We start from the raw sequence: 22,485 nt of genomic DNA, 5'->3' as shown, positions 1-22,485 counted from the left end.
AATCCGGTATCCTTTTGAAGATGCTTTTCCTGCCCCCTAATTTTATGGACTCCAGACAAGTATATATACATATTGAATAGCCTTTTTAGTTGCTTTTTATTTATTTCAAATATTGTGAAAATGGATCTTACCACATGTTCTGCTGAGCAATGGATTCGTATCTCCAGACCGGACATGAAGAAGAACTAATCCTGTAATATAGTTTAATTTAATGCATTAAGGGTTTTTTTCGGTGAAGAACATAAACAATGAAGCTCTGTGGTTCAAAGTAAACAACCCTTCTTTGTTCACTTAAGTAGGACATGTTTCAACACATGTGAATGGAAATCATGCGCACACTATGGCTAATTTACTAAGAACCAGGTTGCGGGGAAATTAATTCCCCTGCATTATTTATATAGTATGAATAGCACAGTATGCAGATAAACTTTCTGAGTCTCTTACTCGTCACCTAAGTAGCTTCTACAGTTTAAGAAAGTTTGTGAATTCCAAAAATGTATGGCCCCCTAGTCAAAATCTTTAGTAGTTAAAAATGTATTGGCATGTTTTGTTTTTTTTAATTCAAGGTTTTTCAAGCATTCAGTGCACATATTTTAAGCAGACGTATATCTTAGATTTTACAGAATGACTCATGGCTGTGTATGATCACTCTGTGTATACAGCTCCCTGGGCCAGTCAGGGGAGAGGATCACCCCAAAAGCGAGACAGTAGGCCAGGTACCAGAGACTGCGAGGCAGCCCCTGAAAATTGCGGAAAGGGTTAACAGAATAGTTTTTACTAAACATGCTGGTTTTTTTTTACAAGAGTTCTCTTATCACCTACACAACCTGTATTTGCAGTCAAGCTTTGCCACTGATATGATACAGCAATGCTGAATTCGTATCTGTAGGCTTGTTAAAGTTAGGGTTTTAAGTATATGAAAAGCGATATAATATTATATGAAATTATATAATAATGTACACACAGGTGTTATATATTTAAGCTTTTTAAAAGAGCCGCAGCAATATGGCTCAGACACATACAAGATGACTGGGACTGATAAAAGCAGCCTACGGCACACAATCATCACCCCCACTTAGTTTGCTTCTTAACCCTCAGCGCTGGAATTTTATGATGTCATGTAGTACCCCAGTGCTCTCATATTAAAAAAAAAAAAAGGCAAAAGAGATATGAATAGGATAAAGGTCTACGTCAGACCTCAATAGTGCCTTACAGACCTCTCGTCCCTGGTGGCTCTTGAAGGCCAAAGATAAGATTGAACCCAGGCAGCTGCCCTTTTTGCCCAACATTAAAGACATCCCAAGCACATAATACAACCGAGCACAAACATGGTTACATAAGTTAACATAGAAGAAACGAAAATATTAAGGTCCAAGCATATCAGGTCCAAGCTTACACGTTTACAAACAGTTTTACATTCTGTAACTTTGCTATTGCAACGTTTTCTGTTTTATTGAAGGGACAAGGCAAATGTTAACCGAGTAGGTAATGTAGGTCACAAAGGGTAAATGACGAATAGTAACTAGAATCCAGTAATACTGGTTCTCCATGGTCAGCGAGTATTAGCACATGCAGAACGAAATAGATATGCACATCAAGCAAGGAGTATGTGAGATGTTATCTGAATCAGCAAAAAATACCTTCCCTTCACAATGGGTAAGACGGGTGCTACTTGGACTGTGCCGATCACAATGACATATGCTGATAGGGGCTTTAGATCATTTTAGGGTTCTAATAATAATAATAAATAATTCTATGCTGTAGTATAGGAATAGTGTTTGAATGCATATGACCATTTTCTTTGGACATAAACCTTTATTCCAACACACTTGTTATGTACTTAAATGTGATTTCAAAATGTTAGCTTTGCGTCATCATGAACTATTATAGTCGGATAACAATATTCTGTAGGTTGCAATTTTCGGCTTATCGTTTCTATTACTTTCTCTTAATCACTGACACCTACTCTCTGTTCCAAGGCAGCGTTACTCACTAAACTCAAACCTTGTCCCGTATTCCAGTTTATTCTTCGTAAATAGAAACATTTTAAACTTTGTCAGTGGGTGATTTTATATATAAAGTTCTAGTTATAGTATATGCCGTTGTCTAAGGAACCAAGATTTGCAGCACCTTGTTCTTTTTATATAAAATGAGGAAAGGCACAATATCGGATTCATTAGAATTCTGGTATGTGTTGGCTGCCAAAATATCACAATTATAGAATCACAGTTGTGGGATTGTGTTCTTATTAATGAAAAACTTTTCAGTTTTGGAAAATTTTCTTCTAAATTCATTGGTGGCCAATTAGGATCCAGCTGTTGTTCCATGTCACGTATCGAGAGCGAAATTCTTAAAATAAAATGTCACTGATAATGAGGGGGCGCATGAACGACTTTGATCATTTAAAACTCAGTATGGGTTTAATCAAAGTTTTTACAATCAGTTTTCCTGCCTATACTAAACAAAAATGCCAACCAAAACGGTACTCAGTTGAAGAAAATGGTTATTCATTTCAACAGGAGTTTGCGAGTGAATTTGCTGGAGAGTTGAAGTCCTGACTTTCCTAATGCATTATAAAAAATCCATGTATGCCCTGTGTAATGTATAGTTAAATCAGACTTATTATACACAGCCGGCAGATACATTTTACCGGTGTTGGCACTTTATAGTTCACTGGACATGTTCTGTTTTGTATACTATAGGTATGTAACATCTCCTATTAACGTTGGACAAAATGTCCAAACATTGTTTCTAATTGAAACATAATTTACCCATGGGAGGAGAAATATACTAAATAACTATGCTTTTTTTGTTGTTACAGTATCCATGAACAATATTGGCGAGAAGGGTAAGTTTTTTCTGTCTGTTTACAGTGTGACTATTACTGGTGTTTTGTTGAGTAAACAGAGTTTATTGAACACGCAGAGGTCCCGGTTTTGGACACGCAGAGGTCCCGGTGAGTTTTCTGGGTACCGCTGACATTCTTATAGAGAGGAACTCCTGAGATGTGTAGAAAAAGATTCTCTTACACGCAATTGCATTTAAAATCCATTTGGTGTATTCGTTGAGTAATATAAATGTAATGGCTCTCTAACAGCAAACATCAAGCAGGTTGTGAGCGCAGTGTTTCCTATCCTCTTTTATATTGTACTAGACAAGCGAATAGATTCTACGTTACAGAACAGAGTTTCTCCTCTAAAGGGAAATATTTTATTATTATTATTTATGTAGCACCATCATATTCTGCTGCTTGCACAGTTGGTGAAAAGTAGTATTTTAAACAAAAGGTGAGGAGAGCCCTTCTCAAAGAGCTTACAATGCGAAATATCCTGGGGTATACCAGTAAATGAACCAACATCACAGAGTATAGCGCAGTATGTGAGACCAAGTAGACTGCGGAGGGGAAGACCTGCCACATGGGGCTAATCTCCAGGTCCGGATCGCCTCTTAAAAAGAAAAAGTGGTGTGGAGCCCCAAAATTAAGACTGCCCCGTGTGAATCAGGAACGTTTGGAGTTGTGCAGCTCAGGTCATAAATGGATAAGTACGGTATCTATTGTAATCCTTCTACTCAGTATGGCGAGTAGAATTAATTTACTAGTAGGTGTAACTTACTGTAGTTTGTGGGGTTCATGCAATCAGCGCAATGATGAGTATTAGCATTTTAGCCCAGAATCAAATCTGTCTACGCACCTACTGGTGAACTTCAAAATGATTTAACCCTTTAAAAGACTAATGGGTTGATTCTGTATCACCACTACTAACACATTTTGATTAGCAAACAGTTCTAATGTCTAGCCATGCATGGTCTGTACAGAGACTCGCAGTGTATCCTCATTCTCAGGTCTGACAATGAGAAGTTGTGTTAAAAAAAAAATTTTCTTTTCCTAACCATTATATTAGTCTGAGCTGTCCTAAATCAACAAAGGTAGAGCAACAAAATGCGTTTAAGTGTGTTACTGTGGGTGTGAGTGTTACGGTGTGTGTTTGTGTAAGTATGTTACTGTGTGTGTGGGTATGTTACGGTTTGTGTTTGTGTAAGTATGTTACTGTGTGTGTAAGTATGTTAATGTGTGTGTGGGTATGTTACGGTGTGTGTTTGTGTAAGTATGTTACTGTGTGTGAGAGTATATGTTACGGTGTGTGTTAGTGTAAGTATGTTACTGTGTGTGTGGGTATGTTACGGTGTGTGTTTGTGTAAGTATGTTACTGTGTGTGAGAGTATATGTTACGGTGTGTGTTTGTGTAAGTATGTTACTGTGTGTGAGAGTATATGTTACGGTGTGTGTTTGTGTAAGTATGTTACTGTGTGAGAGTATGTTACGGTGTGTGTTTGTGTAAGTATGTTACTGTGTGTGAGAGTATATGTTACGGTGTGTGTTTGTAAGTATGTTACTGTGGGTGTGGGTATGTTACGGTGTGTGTTTGTAAGTATGTTACTGTGTGTGTGTAAGTATGTTACTGTGGGTGTGAGAGTATGTTACTGTGTGTGTGTGGGTATGTTACGGTGTGTGTTTGTGTAAGTATGTTACTGTGTGTGGGTATGTTATGGTGTGTGTTTGTGTAAGTATGTTACTGTGTGTGTGGGTATGTTATGGTGTGTGTTTGTGTAAGTATGTTACTGTGTGTGTGGGTATGTTACGGTGTGTGTTTGTGTGAGTATGTTACTGTGGGTGAGAGTATGTGAGTGGTTAATATAAAGATGGTTAATCACATACCACCTTTTAGGTTATCTCGTGTCTTTAAGGGCCAGACATATGCCAGCGGAGTTTAATCCTGAACTGTTTGGGGTCTGTTCTGTAGTAGGGTTGTATTTCAAAAACATTATGAAAGTAAATCCCCAATAAACTTCTGTCGCAGGAAGAGCTTGTCAGGCCCAATATAATGTACACGTAAATCAGTGACATTTCTGTTCTCCCTTTAAATTATTCATTATACAGGGCCAGCTCAGCCATTCTTGCTGGCGAAACTTGCTGGTCCTTCTTAACTCCCTTTAGTGAATAAACCCCTTTGCTTTACTGATGACTGTAAAAAAATACATCACAACCCCTTTAATTTGATGATTCAGTGCTATCCGTTGTCATGCGTGTATTTGTATTAATAGCTTCTTTCTTCGGTTTATGCATTCAAATGTGTTTGGTTTGCTTTTTGGAGCTTTTTATATGCATCTATAAATAAATATTCAAGGATGTGTTTATAGCATGTTTGCTGCTTTTATTACTCCCTTCCATTTATTTTCCTACTGAACTGTTTGCCGTTTGAAACAATTTAATTTTGTCATGTTTAAGAAAAAGTAAAACAATGTGAAAATATGACTCAATTTAAATGCAATTCAGGGCTTTGATGGTTTTCTCTACCCAATTAGTGCCATTTATTCAAAGCGGAGTATTTCAGGCATGCTAATTTGAAGTACCATTTGCAACACGTGCTGCACAGCAATAGAGTTCTTCTTCTAAATGTATGTGTGTGTTCACAAAAACAGGGAGATGAATATACTAACCTCATGTACAGGCCCGGACTGGCCATCGGGCACACCGGGCATTTTCCCAGTGGGCCGGGCGGCCCAGGGCCGGATTGACTTAGGGGCTGATGGAGCTGCAGCTCCAGGCCCCTACCTTAAAATAAGCTCAGTCAGGAGCAACAACAAAAAAAACCCAGATGTTTTAATTTAAGCCCTGTGGGGCCGCGCACCCCTAAGGCCAGCCCTGGTGGGGGCTGCCCGGCCCCCTAGAGTGGCAGACCCGGTCGCAGTTGCTGCTTACTCTGGCAACAAGGTAAGTAGGATAAGGGAGGGGGGTGCAGTGAGAAGGGGGAGAGGGGTTAGATAGTGAGAGGGGGTACATATTGAGAAATGGGGAAGGGGGAACATAGTTAGAAGGGGCAGATAAGAAGGGGATGGGGAGAAGGGGTAGTGTGAATGCGTACAAGAAGGAATGAATAAATGTGTGGATGAATTGTGTGAATGCGTATGAGAATTAATGAATTAATTGTGTGGATGAATTGCTTGAATGATTTGTGAGACTGCATTAATGAGTATGTGTTAATGATTTGTGTGAATGAGTAAGTGTTTGTGTCTATCATGAATGTTTAAGTGATTTGGGGAAATGCAAAGATGGTACATGAAGGGTGGGCTTTAACAATAAATAAATATGTGCTGCTCAGTCTTAAATGCCCGGGTCTATTTTTTGTCCCAGTCCGGGCCTGCTCATGTACATATTTACGGGAAGGAATGCTAGTGCTATCGCATTAAGAAGTGCCTCTCCGTAGCAGCTATCCCGGGGGCCATATTGCCTATTTGAAATCCAATGTGCTGGATCTAAGAGGGCAACTGGCAACATGAGGCAATGATAATATGGATAGCAGCTTACTGGGCAGGCACTGGCTGGGGTCATTTAAATGTAAACCGACCCCTGTATGCGGCATTCACCCAAGCCAGAGCTGGATCTGACTGGGGGGGCAGTACGTCGTGTATTTGGCTGAATGCATCTCCTGCAGGGGATGTAGTTGAGGGGGGGGGGGGGCAGATGCATTTGGGAGGATTCTGCAGAATCCTAAAGTGCATGTGATGACTGGAGTGTCCCTTTTAACAGATTAGAATAAAATCCAATCGTTCCCAATATATTGCATTGAAAGCACAAGGTCAGCTTGTCAGTTTCACGTGGTATTGCTTCAAAAACAATGCATTCACACAGCTGCCATCTAATCCAATGAAAGAGAAACTATGCAGAAATACCTAAACACTGCTATAAATAATGGGTAGTTACATTTCAGGCTGAGAAGATGTCATCCTGTAGTGCGTAACAGCAATGAAGATTATATTGTCCAAAAGTTTATAAAAATTCCCTAATGGAGAAGAGGTTTGGGGAGTTAGCATTCCAATGATTCAAATCAGTAGACAAACCCAAATCTTAAAAAATAAAACCGAATCACCATCGTCAAACATATCATATAAACTAAGTATCTTTGGCCCAAAAGTCTGAGCTGTACCAGTGCTTTATGATTTCTCTAAGCAGCAGCCGGCATTGTGATTCGTGTTACAGTATGTTCTGGTTTTGATGTTTTGTTGCATTTTAAATGTGTATTGCTATTATAGATCACTGCTGAACCTTCCACTGGATACCAAAATTGAAAAATAGTTCTTGGACTATTATTGTTGTATAAATATATTGCCTGAGCTACTGCTGGATTAGGATTGATCCTCTGCAGGTTGTTCTTCACATACATATTCAGCAAAGTATGAAGAGGCTGAAGATGCTTTTATATTTATTAAAAAAGGCATGTCTGTTTTTCTAAAAGGAACCTGCTGTTTGCAAATGCTTAGATTACTAGATCTACCAAACTACTCAAATTGTACTTTCCTAGGAAATCACTTGGAACGTACAATTAAGGGCTGTACTATATGGACAAAAGTATTGGGACACACCCCAATTTATTGAGTTCAGGTGTTTTAATCAGACCCATTGCCACAGGGCAGTCTGCATCCACAAACATGGGGGGGGGAATGGATTGTTCTGAAAAGCTCACTGAATTCAGGCGTGATACTGTTGTAATAAGATGGCACCTTTGTGATAAGTCAGTTTGTGAAATTTCATCCCTGCTAATTATTCCAAAGCCAAGTGTAAGTGGTATTATTGGAAAGTGGAAACGTTTAGGAACAAAAGCAACTCGCCATGAAGCAGAAGGCCAGATAAAGTCACAGACCAGAGTCACCGAGTGCTGAGGTGCATGGTATGTAAAACTCACCTGCGCTCTGCTATAGCCGAGGAGTTCCAAACTTCCACTGGCATTAATATCGGCACAAATACTGACCTTCATGGAATGGGTTTCCACGGCAGAGGATCTGTATACAAGCCTCCTATCACCAAGTGCAATGCCCAGCGTCTGATCGAGCAGCGTAAAGCACACTTCAACTTGACTCTGGAGCCGTGGAAACGTGTTTTGTGGAGTGATGAATAGTGTTTCTCTGTTTGGCAGTCTGATGGGTGAATCTTAATGCTTCTGCAGACCAAGACATTTTGGACAATTCTTTGCTTTCAACTTTGTGGGAACAGTTTGGAGAAGGCCCTTTTCTGTTCCAGCATGATTGTCCCCCAGTGAACAAAGCAAGGTCCATAAAGAGATGGTTGGGTAAGTTTGGTGTGGAAGAAGCTGACTGGCCACACGTCCCTGACCTCAACCCCATCGAACACGTTTGGGATGAACTGGAATGGAGATTGCGAGCCAGGCCTTCTTGTCCAGCATCAGTCTCTGTCCTCACAAATGCTCTACTGGATGAATGGGCAAAAATTCCCACAGAAACGCTCCAAAATCTCTTCTCAGAAGAGTGGAAGCTGTTATAGCTGCAAAGGGAGGACAAGCTAAATATTTATGACATTGCATTCTAAATACATAGACATGAAGTCCCTGTTGGTGTAATGGTCACGTATCCCAATACTTTCGTCCATATAGTGTATATTTCCTGCTAGCTGCTTTTAAAACTCTCCTCAATGACTTAACTATGCATTATACAGGGCTTTGATATGAGTACTTATGAGTCAGTAATGTACCTTTTTATATAAAGATTACTATCTCTGCTTAGGGAAGTCATTAAAAAGATTTACAAAACTTTTTTTTGTCATACTAACAAACTATTCCAGTGGAAATTTATTTAGAGAACAGTTACTTTAAAGGGACCGTTCCACCCTCAAATAACATTAGTAGCACTTTTGTGTATGTTAAGCAAATAAACGTATATAGCATAAATTCCAATATTTCCTCTGAAGGCCTACCTCCCAACATATCAGGGAGTGTTGCCTGAGCCAGAGCGTTACTGATAACTTTTTACTTGACAGCGTATAGTGTTTATAAGAAGGATAGTGTGTTTGGTTTACACAATTTCATTATTTTTAGATTTTTATGGCTGTAGAACAATGTGTTAGATTATACCCACAGAACCCCACAGAAATGTCAGAGGAGGAAACAAAGTACTTTGAGTACCTAACAGGTACTAGCCGTCTTAAATAGGGTCACTTATGAGGTATTTGTGAAGCTTTTCAGTTTCTATGACAACAACTTTTTGCTTCCTGTTTTTGTGTTATATGACATGTGAGCCCAGCAAAATCATATGATCATGTGATCATGACCACCACATTTATAATATTTTTTTTTTTATAAATTTCACCTCTTTCAGGACCCATATTTTTCAGACGAGCATAAACCTTTGTTGCCCACTTACTTAGACTCCAAAGTGTATGACATGTATGTAACATTGTTTGAGCAGGGCCCTCTTCACCTGTTTTTTTTTTTGTTTGTTATATACTACTTGCTGTGTACTGTCTACCCATTGTACAACACTCTAGAATATGATGGCGCTATATAAAACAATAAATATTATTATTACCAAACAATCTAAACAGTGGGTACATAAGGTAAGACCTTGCGAGATTATTTCAAATGATTTATAAATTAAGTTTACAAAAAAAGTATAGTCCAGTGTTTTTTGTACTTATTGCTAAATAAAGAACAGTCTAATAACTAGACTCTATGAGATTTAAGGGATAAGTGCATTTCAGATTCCTCCACAATGAACACATTATCCTCTGTAAAATCAGAAATGAATTTGCGGCTTTTATCTGCACAGGGGATTTATTTTCTTTTTTTCTAATAATGTATCTGTGTGACATTCTGCTGCCTTGAAAGAGTCAGGCAATATTTATAAAGCGTGGGCAAATCACATTAAGCAAATCCATGAGCAAGCTGTCAATCAAGGAAATTAAATGATGCGCAGATCAAAACCAGAGGTGAGGGACACCAAAAAAATGTCCCTAGTTTTCTGGAAAATCTTTGTCTCCAGTGTCACACTAATATATATAATATATATATATATATATATAGTGAGCTGGGATCAGGTAACCACACAGTCTTAAGGTTTAAAATACCACATAAAGCTGAATTCTTTTTAGAAATTGTAGTCCTTTTTATTATAAGGTCTGCAAACAAACATAAATAAAACAAACAAAAAGAAAAGCCTTGCTCTCTGAGCACTTACTGGCAAACAGCCACTAACTCTCGTTGGACGGCTTACCCGCTACCAACAAAAAAACATTTAGCACAGACCTTTTCGTTTAGGAACCGTTCAGCCGATTCTTTAGGAGAAAATGCAGTCTCACTCACTGCTTGTGTTTCTCACCTGAATAACTTACAGGGCTCCTTTTTGAAGCAGCCCCCTGCTGCTCATTGGTAACAGGTGAGTAGATCTCTGAACCAGAACTCCTGGACTGGCTGCATCACCTGCTGCAAGTAAACTGTGGAGTGGAGCACTGGCCCTCCCTTCTCTCCAAATGCTCCACCCCAGGGACCCAAACGTAACTACAGTATTACCATTATTTTGTCGGTAACAAAACATTCTCCCTGGGGTTATCAAATACATTGCACTGCAGTATTTTGTGAGAAATATACATGTTATCCACCACCATGCCCTGTTCCCTGTCACAATATATATATATATATATATATATATATATATATCCGGATTCGTATGAATTGCAAATGTACCGAATTTCCGTGCCGTCATGTTGTCCTAACTTAGAGGGGAGAGGAAGTTCCCGCTGGGTTATGTCTGCGGAGATGCGGACAAAATAAAAGATTGCAGATTAAAGATAGAGAAGAGAAGAGGTGATAAAAGATAGGAGAGGAAGAAGACGCGAAAGTGGTCGGCAGAAGCGATAGTCGAGTAAGGAAACATTTATAGAGCTAGAGAGTGTGAACAGGAATGAGAGTGTGAATGTGGGCACCAGGCAACGAATTTCATTCCTGAATTAAAAATGCCCCCGAATTATTGGCCAAACCGAATAGACAGGGAATGCAATTAATGGGCCCAATACAAAGATAAAAATGTGTCAGAGTCATTTTTGGCCCGTTTGCACATGTTTAATAGAAATACTTACTGTGAAGTAAAAATGGACAAGTTTATTAGTTTATTTTTTATCATTTAACGACATGCAAAGTGAGTGAACAGAAGGAAAATCTTAATCAAATTTGGTGTGACCATCCTTTACTTCCAAACAACATCAATTCTTGCACACAGTTTTTAAGGTTGCTCCAAACATCTTGGAGAACAATCTAAGTGGATTTAGGAAGTCTCAGTTGCTTCTCTCTCTCTTCATTTAATCCCAGACAGACACGATGATGTTGAGACAAGGGCTCTATGGGGACCATACCTTGTTCTTTACGCTGAAGATCGTTCTTAATGACTTTGACTGTATGTTTGAGGTCATGGTCATGCTGCAGAATACATTTGGGCCAATCAGATGGTGGTATTGCATGATGGATACGTATCGGCCTGTACTTCTCAGCATTGAGGAAACCATTAATAACTCCATTTTGCTAAATGATAGAAAAAAAACTATTAACATGTCTATTTTTAAAAGCATTCTTACTTTATGCATTTTGTCTGTGTTTTGTCTTTAGTCTTGGTACAAGCTTTAAGATAAACATGGGAATCTATGTGGACTGAGTCCAGTCTCAGAAAATTATTTGATGTGCATAATTGTAGAAATTTCAACTGTTAATAACAGTAGTCACAAAAAAAAACACCCCACCTACTGCATTGATATTTATATATTCAAGATGCCTTTGTGCATTATATTTCATATTTGATAAACACACACACGTCCTTATCATACTGCATTGCAGTGAAGAATAGAATGTCTCGGCCCTACTGAAGAAAGCCTACCGGGGGAAGAACTTCATTAGTTAAGCAGGACTGAATAAACCTTGCTATTAGCATAGCCCGGTGTGGTTTCATATTAGAGAATGTTAGCAAAATATCACATGAATGCCTTCAGGCCTACAGATAAATATGGAAATAAAATGGAAAAAATCTGCTTTTGATTAATGCTACTGTATATTACTGTATGCAACACTGCATTTAATGCACCCAGAACACATCTTATCCCACCAAAGTGAACAATCTTTGTGCTTCAGCGAGTCCCTCTATAACCGTGCTCATTCCTGTGTGATTTTATACTAATTCTTGGACTATAAATATAAATTGACCCTGCTAATCCACATAAGCAGATGTTAAAAAGAATTTCAAATCATTTAGAATAGATCTTTTTCTGGGAATTTTGGCTTTCAATCATTTACATAGCTGCAAAAATGGCATTTCATTTGGAGAAAGTAGAAAACCTTGACACTTCTTGTCCTATTGTGCAAATCTTCCATATGCTAAGAGTTAAAAGTAGGTTTTTATTATATGGATGTTGGACAAGATCACGTACCTTTCATCTTCAGTTTACATTGGCGGATATTGCAACCCAAGATTATTTTTATTTATTTTTAAGTATTATTATGTTTACGACTGATTTGCGATCTTCACACTTTACTTAAAAATTGTGTACTTTAACCAGCCAGATAGTTAGGAAATGTAATATTGCCAGGGGAAATTCAATGGTCATCCATATAAATTTACTCTGGAGTGTAGCTTTTCATGGCTAGTCGAAAGCTATAAGCACAATGCATGTCACAGGTAAGCCCCAGCATCTTCTATGGTTCTGTGTATGTGTAAGATTATTCTTAATGTTCAACCCAATTTCACCTGCTTGCTTTCATACTATGTCAGTCTTTGGGTTCATTCGCTTAACTGTGAAGTTTGCAGGTGATTTGAAACATTTCAACTGATTCGTTTACTATGTTGTATTAATGTCCAACTCCACAGGCTTCTCCTACAATGTGTAGTTAAAGCTGTAAAATTACATTGTAAGATTGTAAGCTCTCCGGGCTCTCTTGTCTTCCAGTAGCAGTATGACTCACCATGTGTTAATATTATACTGTATATTGTTAATTTTTAATTTAATACTACTATTAATTTTCAGCACACCCCTGTTGTGATGGTGATGGTGCCCAATAAATGTAATTTGATCAAGTGTTGTAGTCACAGTTTATAGCATAAGTCCATTTATTCTTTCATTTCTTGTAACTGCTTTTTTTGCTTGTACTGTTTGTTAGTCAATTAGTGTAATTGTTTTGAGATTTAGTTTTAAAATTCACCTGATAGAAGCAGATATTGGGGCGGAGGAAGCATTATCTGATCAATTTCCCAAGCTGAAGGTCTCTTCTTTCTACTCTTCTCTGTACTTGCATCTATATACAGGGGAGTGCTGGCACCTTCTGGCATGAGGGAGGGGGGCAAGTACAGCTGAGCCCCCCCTCATCCCTTTGTCCCTTTCCCCCAACAATAGCATACACATTAACACATACACTTGCATATAACACATACTCACTCTAAAACACACTTACCCTAAAACATACACACTCCATCACATCCAACCCTTGTCTTGCTGGAGCTCTTCCTTCTGACTCCACTTCATACCTGCCTCAGCAAGTGGTATGGTCCAAGTCAGACTGGGCCTTTTTTAAGATTTTTTTTTGGACCACCCTAAGAGGCAATTGTCCCTGTGCCAGACAGACTCTATAACAAATAGCCACGATCACACATTTTTTGGTATTTCACGCAAGGCATCCACTATATACACACAGAAAGGCTGTCATAGAAGGGAAAACAGCTATCAGGTCAGCAACTCATCAGCAGCGTCTCCTGTACCAAACAATAAAAAGCTATGCTAGGTTTCCCTTTACTATAAAGTATGTATATATGTATATATATATATATATATACGTATATGTAATTATATATATATATATATATATAATTACATATACGTTTATCTCTAAAATGTAACTATAGCAAAACAACAAAAAATGGCCTTGCCTCCCAGGGGGGGAAAGTGTGTCATATTCTCTGCTGCTCATAGGGTTAAAAGAATCCAAACTTTTCTTTTCTCTCCGTTCTGCAGTGCTCTGCCTGGTAGCATATCACTTTTTCGTCCTTCTATTTGTATGGTCCTACTGGAAGACTATATTCACATTGCCAATGAATCCATCTAAAGAAGTAAGTTAAAGCCTGACTCGTATTCATACTTGTCATTTGTTGGTTGGTTATCGGGAAAACTGGGCAGACTACATGGGCCGCATTGTTCTTATCTGCCGTCAAATTCTATGTTTGGTTATCTTGATTGTTTGCTATGGGAACCTATAGCTTAAAAAAGCTGTGCTCACCCCGAACCTTTTAATTTGCCGTTTGATATAATTTTAGAAAAGAAAACCAAAATTGACATTGAACACAATGGCTAGACCTTGAACTTGTATTGAAAAAACAGTAGTAGTAATGGCTTTAATGGGATGCAGAGTATTAGCACAACTTTGTAGACTGTACAAAGAAACTATTTAAGATCCACAAGACCTGTGCAAAGAAATATAAAAACTATGCACCTTGGGATGCTGAAGTAAACACTGTGACTATATACAGGGGGGGGGGGGGGAGCAAAGTACAACCAGTGACAAATTGTCTGTCTTAATGCCAACACTTAGGCTGTAGCATAAAACCACGTCGTTACTAAATGGTGTGAATTTGTAGCTACAAGGTTTAAACAAAATGTAGCTGGTGGGATGAATTCTCACTCATTCTGTAGGACTCAGAGGACACAGCTGAGTCAGTGATGTCCGTTCTCCAAGTTGTATCCTCGCAATCCTGTCTGGCTGTCACGTATCATATCTGGAGCTGTATCCAGCTATCACTTGATCTAATGAATAGCCCAATATCATCTTTTCATTCTTCCATAAGAAACAGCCAATTATATAATAAACAACGACTAGAATTGGCGAATCAAGCCACATGGGTCATAAAAAGAAACGAATGTGTTATACAGTATATCACTGCTGGAAAATGAATTGTCCTTAGTGACAGGTTTGCTGTTCATACTGGTATTTAAAGAGGATGCAGCCAATTGAATTAAAACATGTCTAGCAGTGCTCCCACATCATTAAATATTTACACTGCTTGCTAAGTGGAAATCGGATGCCAGAAACGAAAACCACGCAGCTTCCAAGTCTTTGCTTTCTCCTGGATTTGCGTGCCAGCAAGAAGATAGATGCAATCATCTGAGTGCCATACAGCTCTTAAGAAATTGCTATGTAGGACTCTCAATAAGTCTTTTATTTTACATAATTTTCTTTTGTCAAAGGAACTATAATTCATAACCGTATGCCATTGCAGGAGATGCCGGAAGGAGTCCAGGGCCATCTGGATAAATATAATTATATATATATTCCTTGCTTACTGGATTACTTCAGTGTCTCCTTTTTGTAGGATTTTTTCCTTACAAAATACCAAAAATCAGCGGCTTAAAAACAGCGGTTTAAAATTATTTCAACATTGTTTGATATTAGTTGTAACTTTAAGGGAACAAGGAGAATTTAAGATGGTATATTTGTTTGGGGCTATGTTTTACATTTATATGCATTTTAATGTTTGCTGCTTTAGTTTCATTTGTCATATGCTGATAAAGAACTCCTGGAAAGGGAGCCAAGAGGGGAGTCCCAACAAGATGTATTGAGAAGACTAGCCAAGGACCTTCCGGTCTACACTAGGACAATGTCAGGAGGTATGGTTGTGTATTTCAATAATAAACTAATAAATCTGGACTAAATGTTGACTTCTCCATTTTGGCTTTATTTTTGTTGAATAAATCATGACACAGTATAATATGTCTTGTGGTGTTATTCATCTGAGGTTGTATTTACCTAACTTTTAGACCTGCTAAAGAACAGATGATTGTTATGCCCTGATATGCAAAACCATAACATTCAAAGAAGGTGTATGGTCTTTTTCACACGACTGTGTATATAATATATACTCATACATATATATATATATATACATACAAAAACATGCTTATATATTTCTTACAACCGGTTCTGTATACGTAATACTTAAGATGACAGTATTGTGGTTATTGAAGTTGATGAACATTAAGTTTTTGAGTGTTTGTTTATCCATGACCATTACTGGTGACATTGTTGGACACGTGAAGTTGGATGCACAGGCAGAAAAGTAATGCCAAAGTAAATAAAATACGATAAAGTCACGTGTGGTGTTTAAAATGTTCCGTATCTTGATTTTGCTACCAAATTGTATATCAGCCCACATGCATTATTTATTTCTTTACCCCACCAGCCATCAGATACTGTGACAGATGCCAGCTTGTGAAGCCGGACCGCTGTCATCATTGCTCAGTCTGTGATAAGTATGAAAACGTTCTCCCGTGATCATTCCTCCAAGATAGCAAGCCAACAAGATGTTAGCAAGTCGCAGGATCTTGGCCTACATAAATCATGTTTTTGTTTTAAGAGAGAGGTGTATTGACAGCTCGGCTCAATCTTGATGTTGATTCTCTTGAACTGAACGAAAGCCAGAGAAAAGTAATTAGTTGCAATCCGTAACTGGGTTATGGAAAGAAAAGATACATTTATGCGGAAAAAAAATATGGCATTTTGCCTGACTGACTAATTAGGAGTACTTCAAAGAGTCATGTAGAATATAAATCTAGGAGGATTGTTTTGTATATGTGTGTAAAAATCGATGGAGAGAGGAACAAAATGAACTGGTATTAATTGCATGAGTAATATGTTACAAATTTAGTCTCCAAACGATATTTACTTGGGCAGTTTTCCATTGCTTTTTTGTGTGTTTTTCCTATTCAGATGCATATTAAAAATGGATCATCATTGTCCTTGGTGAGTAGAAAGATGAAGTCCGTAAAGCCTCTTCCTATTGTAAAACCATACACATGTATTTGTGTGAAGCCCATTGATCAGATCTATCAAAGAAATGTAATGTAATGACAGTAGAGAATAGAACTCGGCAGTTATAGTATGTAAAATAATCTTAATATTTGTTGACTGTGAAAATGTAATTTCCTGAAATGAATGGAGAGGTGTTAATTAGGACAATGTGGTTATATCTAAAGCTGTTTTTGTCATGTTTTAGGGTGAACAACTGTGTTGGGTTCTCCAACTATAAGTTTTTCCTGCTTTTTTTGGCATATTCACTACTCTACTGCCTTTTTATTGTTGCCACGGACTTACAGTATTTTATCAAGTTCTGGACAGTAAGTTTTTAAAAAAATTATATATATATATATATATATATATATCTGTATTTACATAAAATATTTATATCTGTTATTTTATGGCCTAATTAGTTTTATCTTCTATAAAACATTAGCCTTATTTCTTTGTGACCATTTGCAAGAATGGAGCTTGAGTCTGGAGTTTATTCACTATACTCAGTTCAGGTGAGTCGACATGAGATAATATACTTAATTTCAGTTATTTAACTTCATTGCAAGAGAAGCTCAAATGGAAATACCCTCCATGGTGCAGAGTTAAGATGGACCTCCCAGTTTAATAAATAAGCTCCTATGTCTCTAACAAAATACATTATTTAATGTTTAACTCATTAATGATGTATTTGGCAGTGAACAACAGATTACATTGGCAAACTTTCCCTGAAAATGATCTGTTTTTATTCATTGTGAAACGATATACCTACAGTAAGATGGACCCTACAATGTTTAAAAGAGCTTTCATGCTGCGCCATGGCTTTAGACCTTCCTTTAAATATCTTCTACAAGAATACAACCTACTGGTGCGTCAGTGGGGTCATCAAAATATTGTGCCTGCCTTGGTGTGTATGTTACACTTTCATTTAAGAAATGTTTATTAACCAGATTTTAATGTATTTGGAAAATGAGCACATACGTGTAAATAACCTATTATTCATTCGTGCAGTATAGCACAATTCATACATCCTTATAGGAGGTGGATCTAGATATTCTAGATGGTTGTCCAGGTTGCATGTTGGGCAACAGAATTGCTTATCTGGCTCCTACACTTCTGTAGCTTTCTTGTCTCTGGCACGCCTTCTTGCTTCCAAACATAGGAGAGAATCCTGGATGGCACCTTAGGCATCTATTTAAGTTGTCAATAAGAAGGGAACAGCTTCTGGGACAAAGGCTTTGAATATTGTTTACTGGGGATTAAAATTGGCCCTGGCCAGGCTCTGATAAATAACGCACACCGTGTGTATCCAGTCGCCGGTTGCACACTATGCTCTTACACTTTTGGAGCGAGCGGCCATGTGTATCCGATGGGGGGGATTACACTAAGGGGTCAGCAGTAAAGGTACGGTAAGTGACCGGCGCTACTGGCCATTTGCCTATTTTACCAGCTAGGGCCTGCTGTCACGAGGATTGTCCACCTTGACAGCTACAGATGTACCTTTCTGATTGCTATTGCAGCCCAGAAATGCTGAATACTCAGAAGAAGGATCTAATTGGGTAACGTGTAACATTTACTAATGATGACCTTTCATTGCACAGCAGTCTCTCTTCCAGCTCGCTCCGTAGTTTAAAAAGGTCAGAACTCCTGAATAGATAAAGTATTTTTATGTTGCCCTTTATGTCTGATTATTTGAAATTCTTTTTATAATTTACAGAATGGTTTGCCTGACACTCAAGCCAAATTCCACATCATGTTTTTGTTCTTCGCTGCTGCTATGTTCTCTGTCAGCCTGTCCTCCCTCTTTGGATACCACTGTTGGCTTGTCTGCAAGAACAGATCTACGTTAGGTATGTAAAGAAATGACAATATTATTCTGCTCATTCGTGTGTATATGTGCTCAGATGAGTTCCCGTGAAACTTCCGCACAAAGTAATCCTGTGTTTTCATGAATACAGAGCTTCTCATGGGTTATATTTTGCCTACAGTAAATTCCACACAGAGAAAGTAATTGTAAATACTTCATGTGCTTCTCAGCTGATAAAAAACAATATCATCTTTGAGAGATCTGATCTACAAGGAGTTCCCCAGCGGTTTATTCAAGTAAAAAGTACACTGTGTGTGTGTGTGTGTGATAAGAATTTTGGAATTTGGTCAGATTGTTAATCTTTGCTCCAAGTTATCCCAAAGTACTTTAGATTGTTCGATTGCATAGCTTAATTGCATAGTCTCAAAAACTCCTTTTGTTAGTATTAATTAATTAAGATGGAGTGAGATGTGAGAACGTGGTGCTGACCACCATCTACTCCTTGTCATATGGATTGTAAGAAGTTGTTCATAAAATTTAAATACAAAAAAACAAAAAAACAATTACAGAATGTTATAAGAGAGAAGAAAAATAGACTGGCCTCGGAATTAGGGGAAACAATGAAGTCATGAAATATATGAGGGCAGAGAAGAACATATATTGATCCCAAAGAGCATTACATATACGTCAAACAGCTTGATATAGTATTAAAATCCATTTTTTCTCCGTGTTTTGCCTGGTGCCAAGTCATTGGCTTTAAAATGCATTGTTAGTATTTTCGTAAGGTTACTTTATCACACGCGTGATGTCTTTCTGCTAGAGGCCTTCAGAGCGCCTGTATTCCGGCACGGCGCAGACAAAAACGGCTTTAGCCTTGGGTTTAGCAAGAATTTGCGGCAAGTATTTGGCGATGAAAAGAAATACTGGTTGCTCCCTGTGTTCACAAGGTATGTCAAAAGATGGCTCCATTCATATAATTACTTGAATTCACTCTATATAAAGCATCATTTAGCATCATTTAGCATGGCTTGTCCGCCATTAGAAGGTTGCATTTCAAATAAATGTTTGTTGATCATCCTCCTGTTTTGATCATGGGCAATTATACATACCGGTAATTGTAAAAGGCATACTTACTGATGACCAACAAGGTTTTGTTAACTTGTAGCCTGGGAGATGGCTGTTCCTTCCCAACTTGCCTCGTGAATCAGGATCCTGAGCAGGCTTCCACACCTACTGGTTCCAATGTACCTGCAAAGAGGTAATGGTCTTTAATATTGGTGTAAATATCACCTGTATTCATGCATTATAGTGGCCAAAACTGCAGACAATAGTAGGAGGATTCGTCCAGTTGAACATTTTTCTGATTAAATTAGGCTTTTAAGGATATTGTGTGCTATTTGCTGAGGTCATTCTTACTAGAAGACCTTGTAGAGTTTGCACTGTGTGCCCAATATAATCTCAGGGGATTGTTTGGAAGTTTTTGGGGAATACAATTTTGTGTATGTATATTTTTACTCATGTAGATTTTTTCTAATGCTTCACAGTTTTTGGTATAATAAAGAGGAGGTACAATAACTGCAGTCATATAAGATGTTCAGTAGTTAAACACACTTTGATCAGGGTGCAATAGTTCAGAATACAACAGGAAAGGAGACCCCCCAGTCCCTAGTCTTTCTTTAAATCTCTGTGTATCCATGGCTTAGACGGACTTTGGGAGTTTTTGTGAAATAGCTAAAGGGCTATTCGTTGGCCACCCATGCTGTACATGTCCAGTTGCAAATGATTGTACCCAGACTTAATGGTTTTGAAATATTTTATTTATTTATTTTTTGCCAGCGTTGAAAATCATCCATTCCCAGCAAAGCCTCTTCGGGAATCTCAGAGCCACCTCCTGACTGATACCCAGTCATGGGCGGAAACCAATGGGAACAACGAGAAGGCAAAACTTGGTAAGATGCTTATTCAGTTATATTCCTTTATCAGCAACTGCCAGATAATATGATTCTAGAAATATAGGTCTTATTTCTTACTGTATAATATATTGTTTAATGTTGAGGAAGGCCCTCTGACGTATCCTCTGTTGGATCTTTCTTTATATGGTATCTATAAAGGGTGATGGTCTTTGTGGAGGTGAACAACCAATCTTGGTTCTCAAAGTATAAGCTAAACTTTTCAATGGCTATGAGTTTGAGTTTTAGAAGGATTCAGTATCACAGTCAGTGCAGAAGGTACTACTGATGGGACACTTTGGTCCATCCTACTGTTTCCTGCGTCAATAAACTTCTTAAAGTTCATAAGGATGCTCCAACAATCATGTAATACAAAAAGGTATTTTTAACTGGTAAAAGGGTATTTTAACTTGTACTGGAGTCATGCAGTGCCCTGTGCTTCCTCATCCACATCTACCTGGATTACATACAGTGGAGACAGGTTGAGCAGATCATCTCGTCCGGACTCGTGAAGCTGCCATCACAGCTATCCCTGTACCTCTACACTAAACCTTTATATGTGAAACCTACCTGTGTTTGCTCTGCTACTTCTGTCCCCCACATATTCTTCCCTATTCCTATCACTCTCAACCATCAAACTCAACCAACATGCTCAACCTAACCAATCTTATTCCTATCATCTCCAACCATAAACTCCCTCCCGTCTTTAACCGTGCCCTAACAAAGGCTCTCCTCCTCACTTATCACCTCTTCCTTTTCCCGTCTACAAGATTTCCCTCGGGCTGCCCCATATCGCCGGAATCTACTTCTACTGAACCTTCAGCATTCACCCTCCCTCCTGACATTCAAGAAACATCTCAAAACCCAGTTCTTCAGAGAAGCCGCACCATCTTAGCTGCTAGAACTTCCCTGTCATTGATAACAACCACCACACTACCTCTCACCCTTTCTCTGTGCCTTATGTTTGTCACCCCATTCCCTCAAGATTGTAAGCTTGCAAGCCGGGTTCTCTCCACCTAATGTATCGGTTTGTCTTGGTCTGTCAATTCTCTGTTTTGTGGTGGAATTTCAATAAGAATGCTACCAACACATTTATAAATATCTGATCGACACCACAGCAAATTTCAGTGTCTGCAATAGTGAGAACTAATATATTTTTGCATAATTTAAATTGTATTTAACGAGAATCGCCCACCAATAAATCACCATCTGTGATTTGTGTTGGGAGACATGTAAAATTATGTAAAAATAGTCCCCTTCAAAGTGGGCCAAACGCACCATCAGCACTACGAGAAGCTTCTGTGGACATGGCTGGGTCTACGTTGATCTCAGTAACAGAGGTAAAGTATAGAGATTTTACATGAAGTACAGTTTATTCCAAGTGCCTAGTGGTCCAGTGCCTGATGACGCCATCCAAAAGCCTGCATGACGTTTGCTTGGCAGGTCTTGTTCTCTAATATCTGCCGAGGTATAGGACAGCATATAACTCGGACCACTGCGGCCATAATCATAATGTTTGACTACTAGAGCAGTGATTCTCAGAGAAAAACTTTATTCAGCTCCCACTAGGAACAGACAGCGACCGCAAACCAATCAAGCAACTTGCTTTGCGGTCGGGGAGTAATACTAAAGTGCATGCCGGACCGGAGGCTCCCTGATGGCCCTGATTGTTGCGGCCGCGGTCCTGACAGCCTGCTGCTCGCGGATTGCCACTAGAATGTGTAAGGCAGCCCCAGGAAAGTGAAATTTTCCCGGTATGCCTCCAGTCCGGCCCTGACCCTCTGTGACCCAATGAAGACAGGGTCGCGACCCACTTTTGGGTCGCGACCCATGAGTTGAGAACCACTGTACTAGAGCATCCAAAATGGTACATTATAGATTTTTTAAGTAAAGCTTCTTTACTGACTGTGCAACGTTCAACGATTGCCTTTATTCCCCTTTTCTGTATTCCAGGTGCAGGTGCTTTGCGGTTGATTTCTAATGTTGATTACCCTGTCCTATCACAGACAACAGCTGACTGTATAATACATTATACTCGTTCATCCATATTTATATCCAAACCGCACAACGT

The 22,485-nt window shown here is 38.6% G+C and overlaps 1 protein-coding gene across 1 annotated transcript in view; it reads left to right on the top strand.

Moving 5' to 3' along the window:
* Positions 1–22,485, top strand: part of LOC149285599 (palmitoyltransferase ZDHHC2-like) — a 38,614-nt gene that overhangs the window by 15,649 nt on the left and 480 nt on the right. Inside the window, exons 2-11 of the mRNA XM_089495157.1 lie at positions 2,822–2,848; positions 13,835–13,929; positions 15,361–15,481; positions 16,054–16,123; positions 16,581–16,613; positions 16,867–16,987; positions 18,376–18,508; positions 19,286–19,412; positions 19,631–19,723; positions 20,302–20,414. Coding sequence (XP_089351283.1) covers positions 2,822–2,848; positions 13,835–13,929; positions 15,361–15,481; positions 16,054–16,123; positions 16,581–16,613; positions 16,867–16,987; positions 18,376–18,508; positions 19,286–19,412; positions 19,631–19,723; positions 20,302–20,414 — 933 coding nt within the window. The remainder of the gene's footprint in view (positions 1–2,821; positions 2,849–13,834; positions 13,930–15,360; positions 15,482–16,053; positions 16,124–16,580; positions 16,614–16,866; positions 16,988–18,375; positions 18,509–19,285; positions 19,413–19,630; positions 19,724–20,301; positions 20,415–22,485) is intronic.

Source organism: Sceloporus occidentalis, unplaced genomic scaffold, assembly GCF_023333645.1.
Source record: "Sceloporus occidentalis isolate IW3139 unplaced genomic scaffold, rSceOcc1.0.p SCAF_77, whole genome shotgun sequence".
NCBI classification, from domain to species: domain Eukaryota; kingdom Metazoa; phylum Chordata; class Lepidosauria; order Squamata; family Phrynosomatidae; genus Sceloporus; species Sceloporus occidentalis.
The sequence above is the reverse complement of the archived record's forward strand: the minus strand, read 5'-3'. Positions and strand labels throughout refer to the sequence as shown.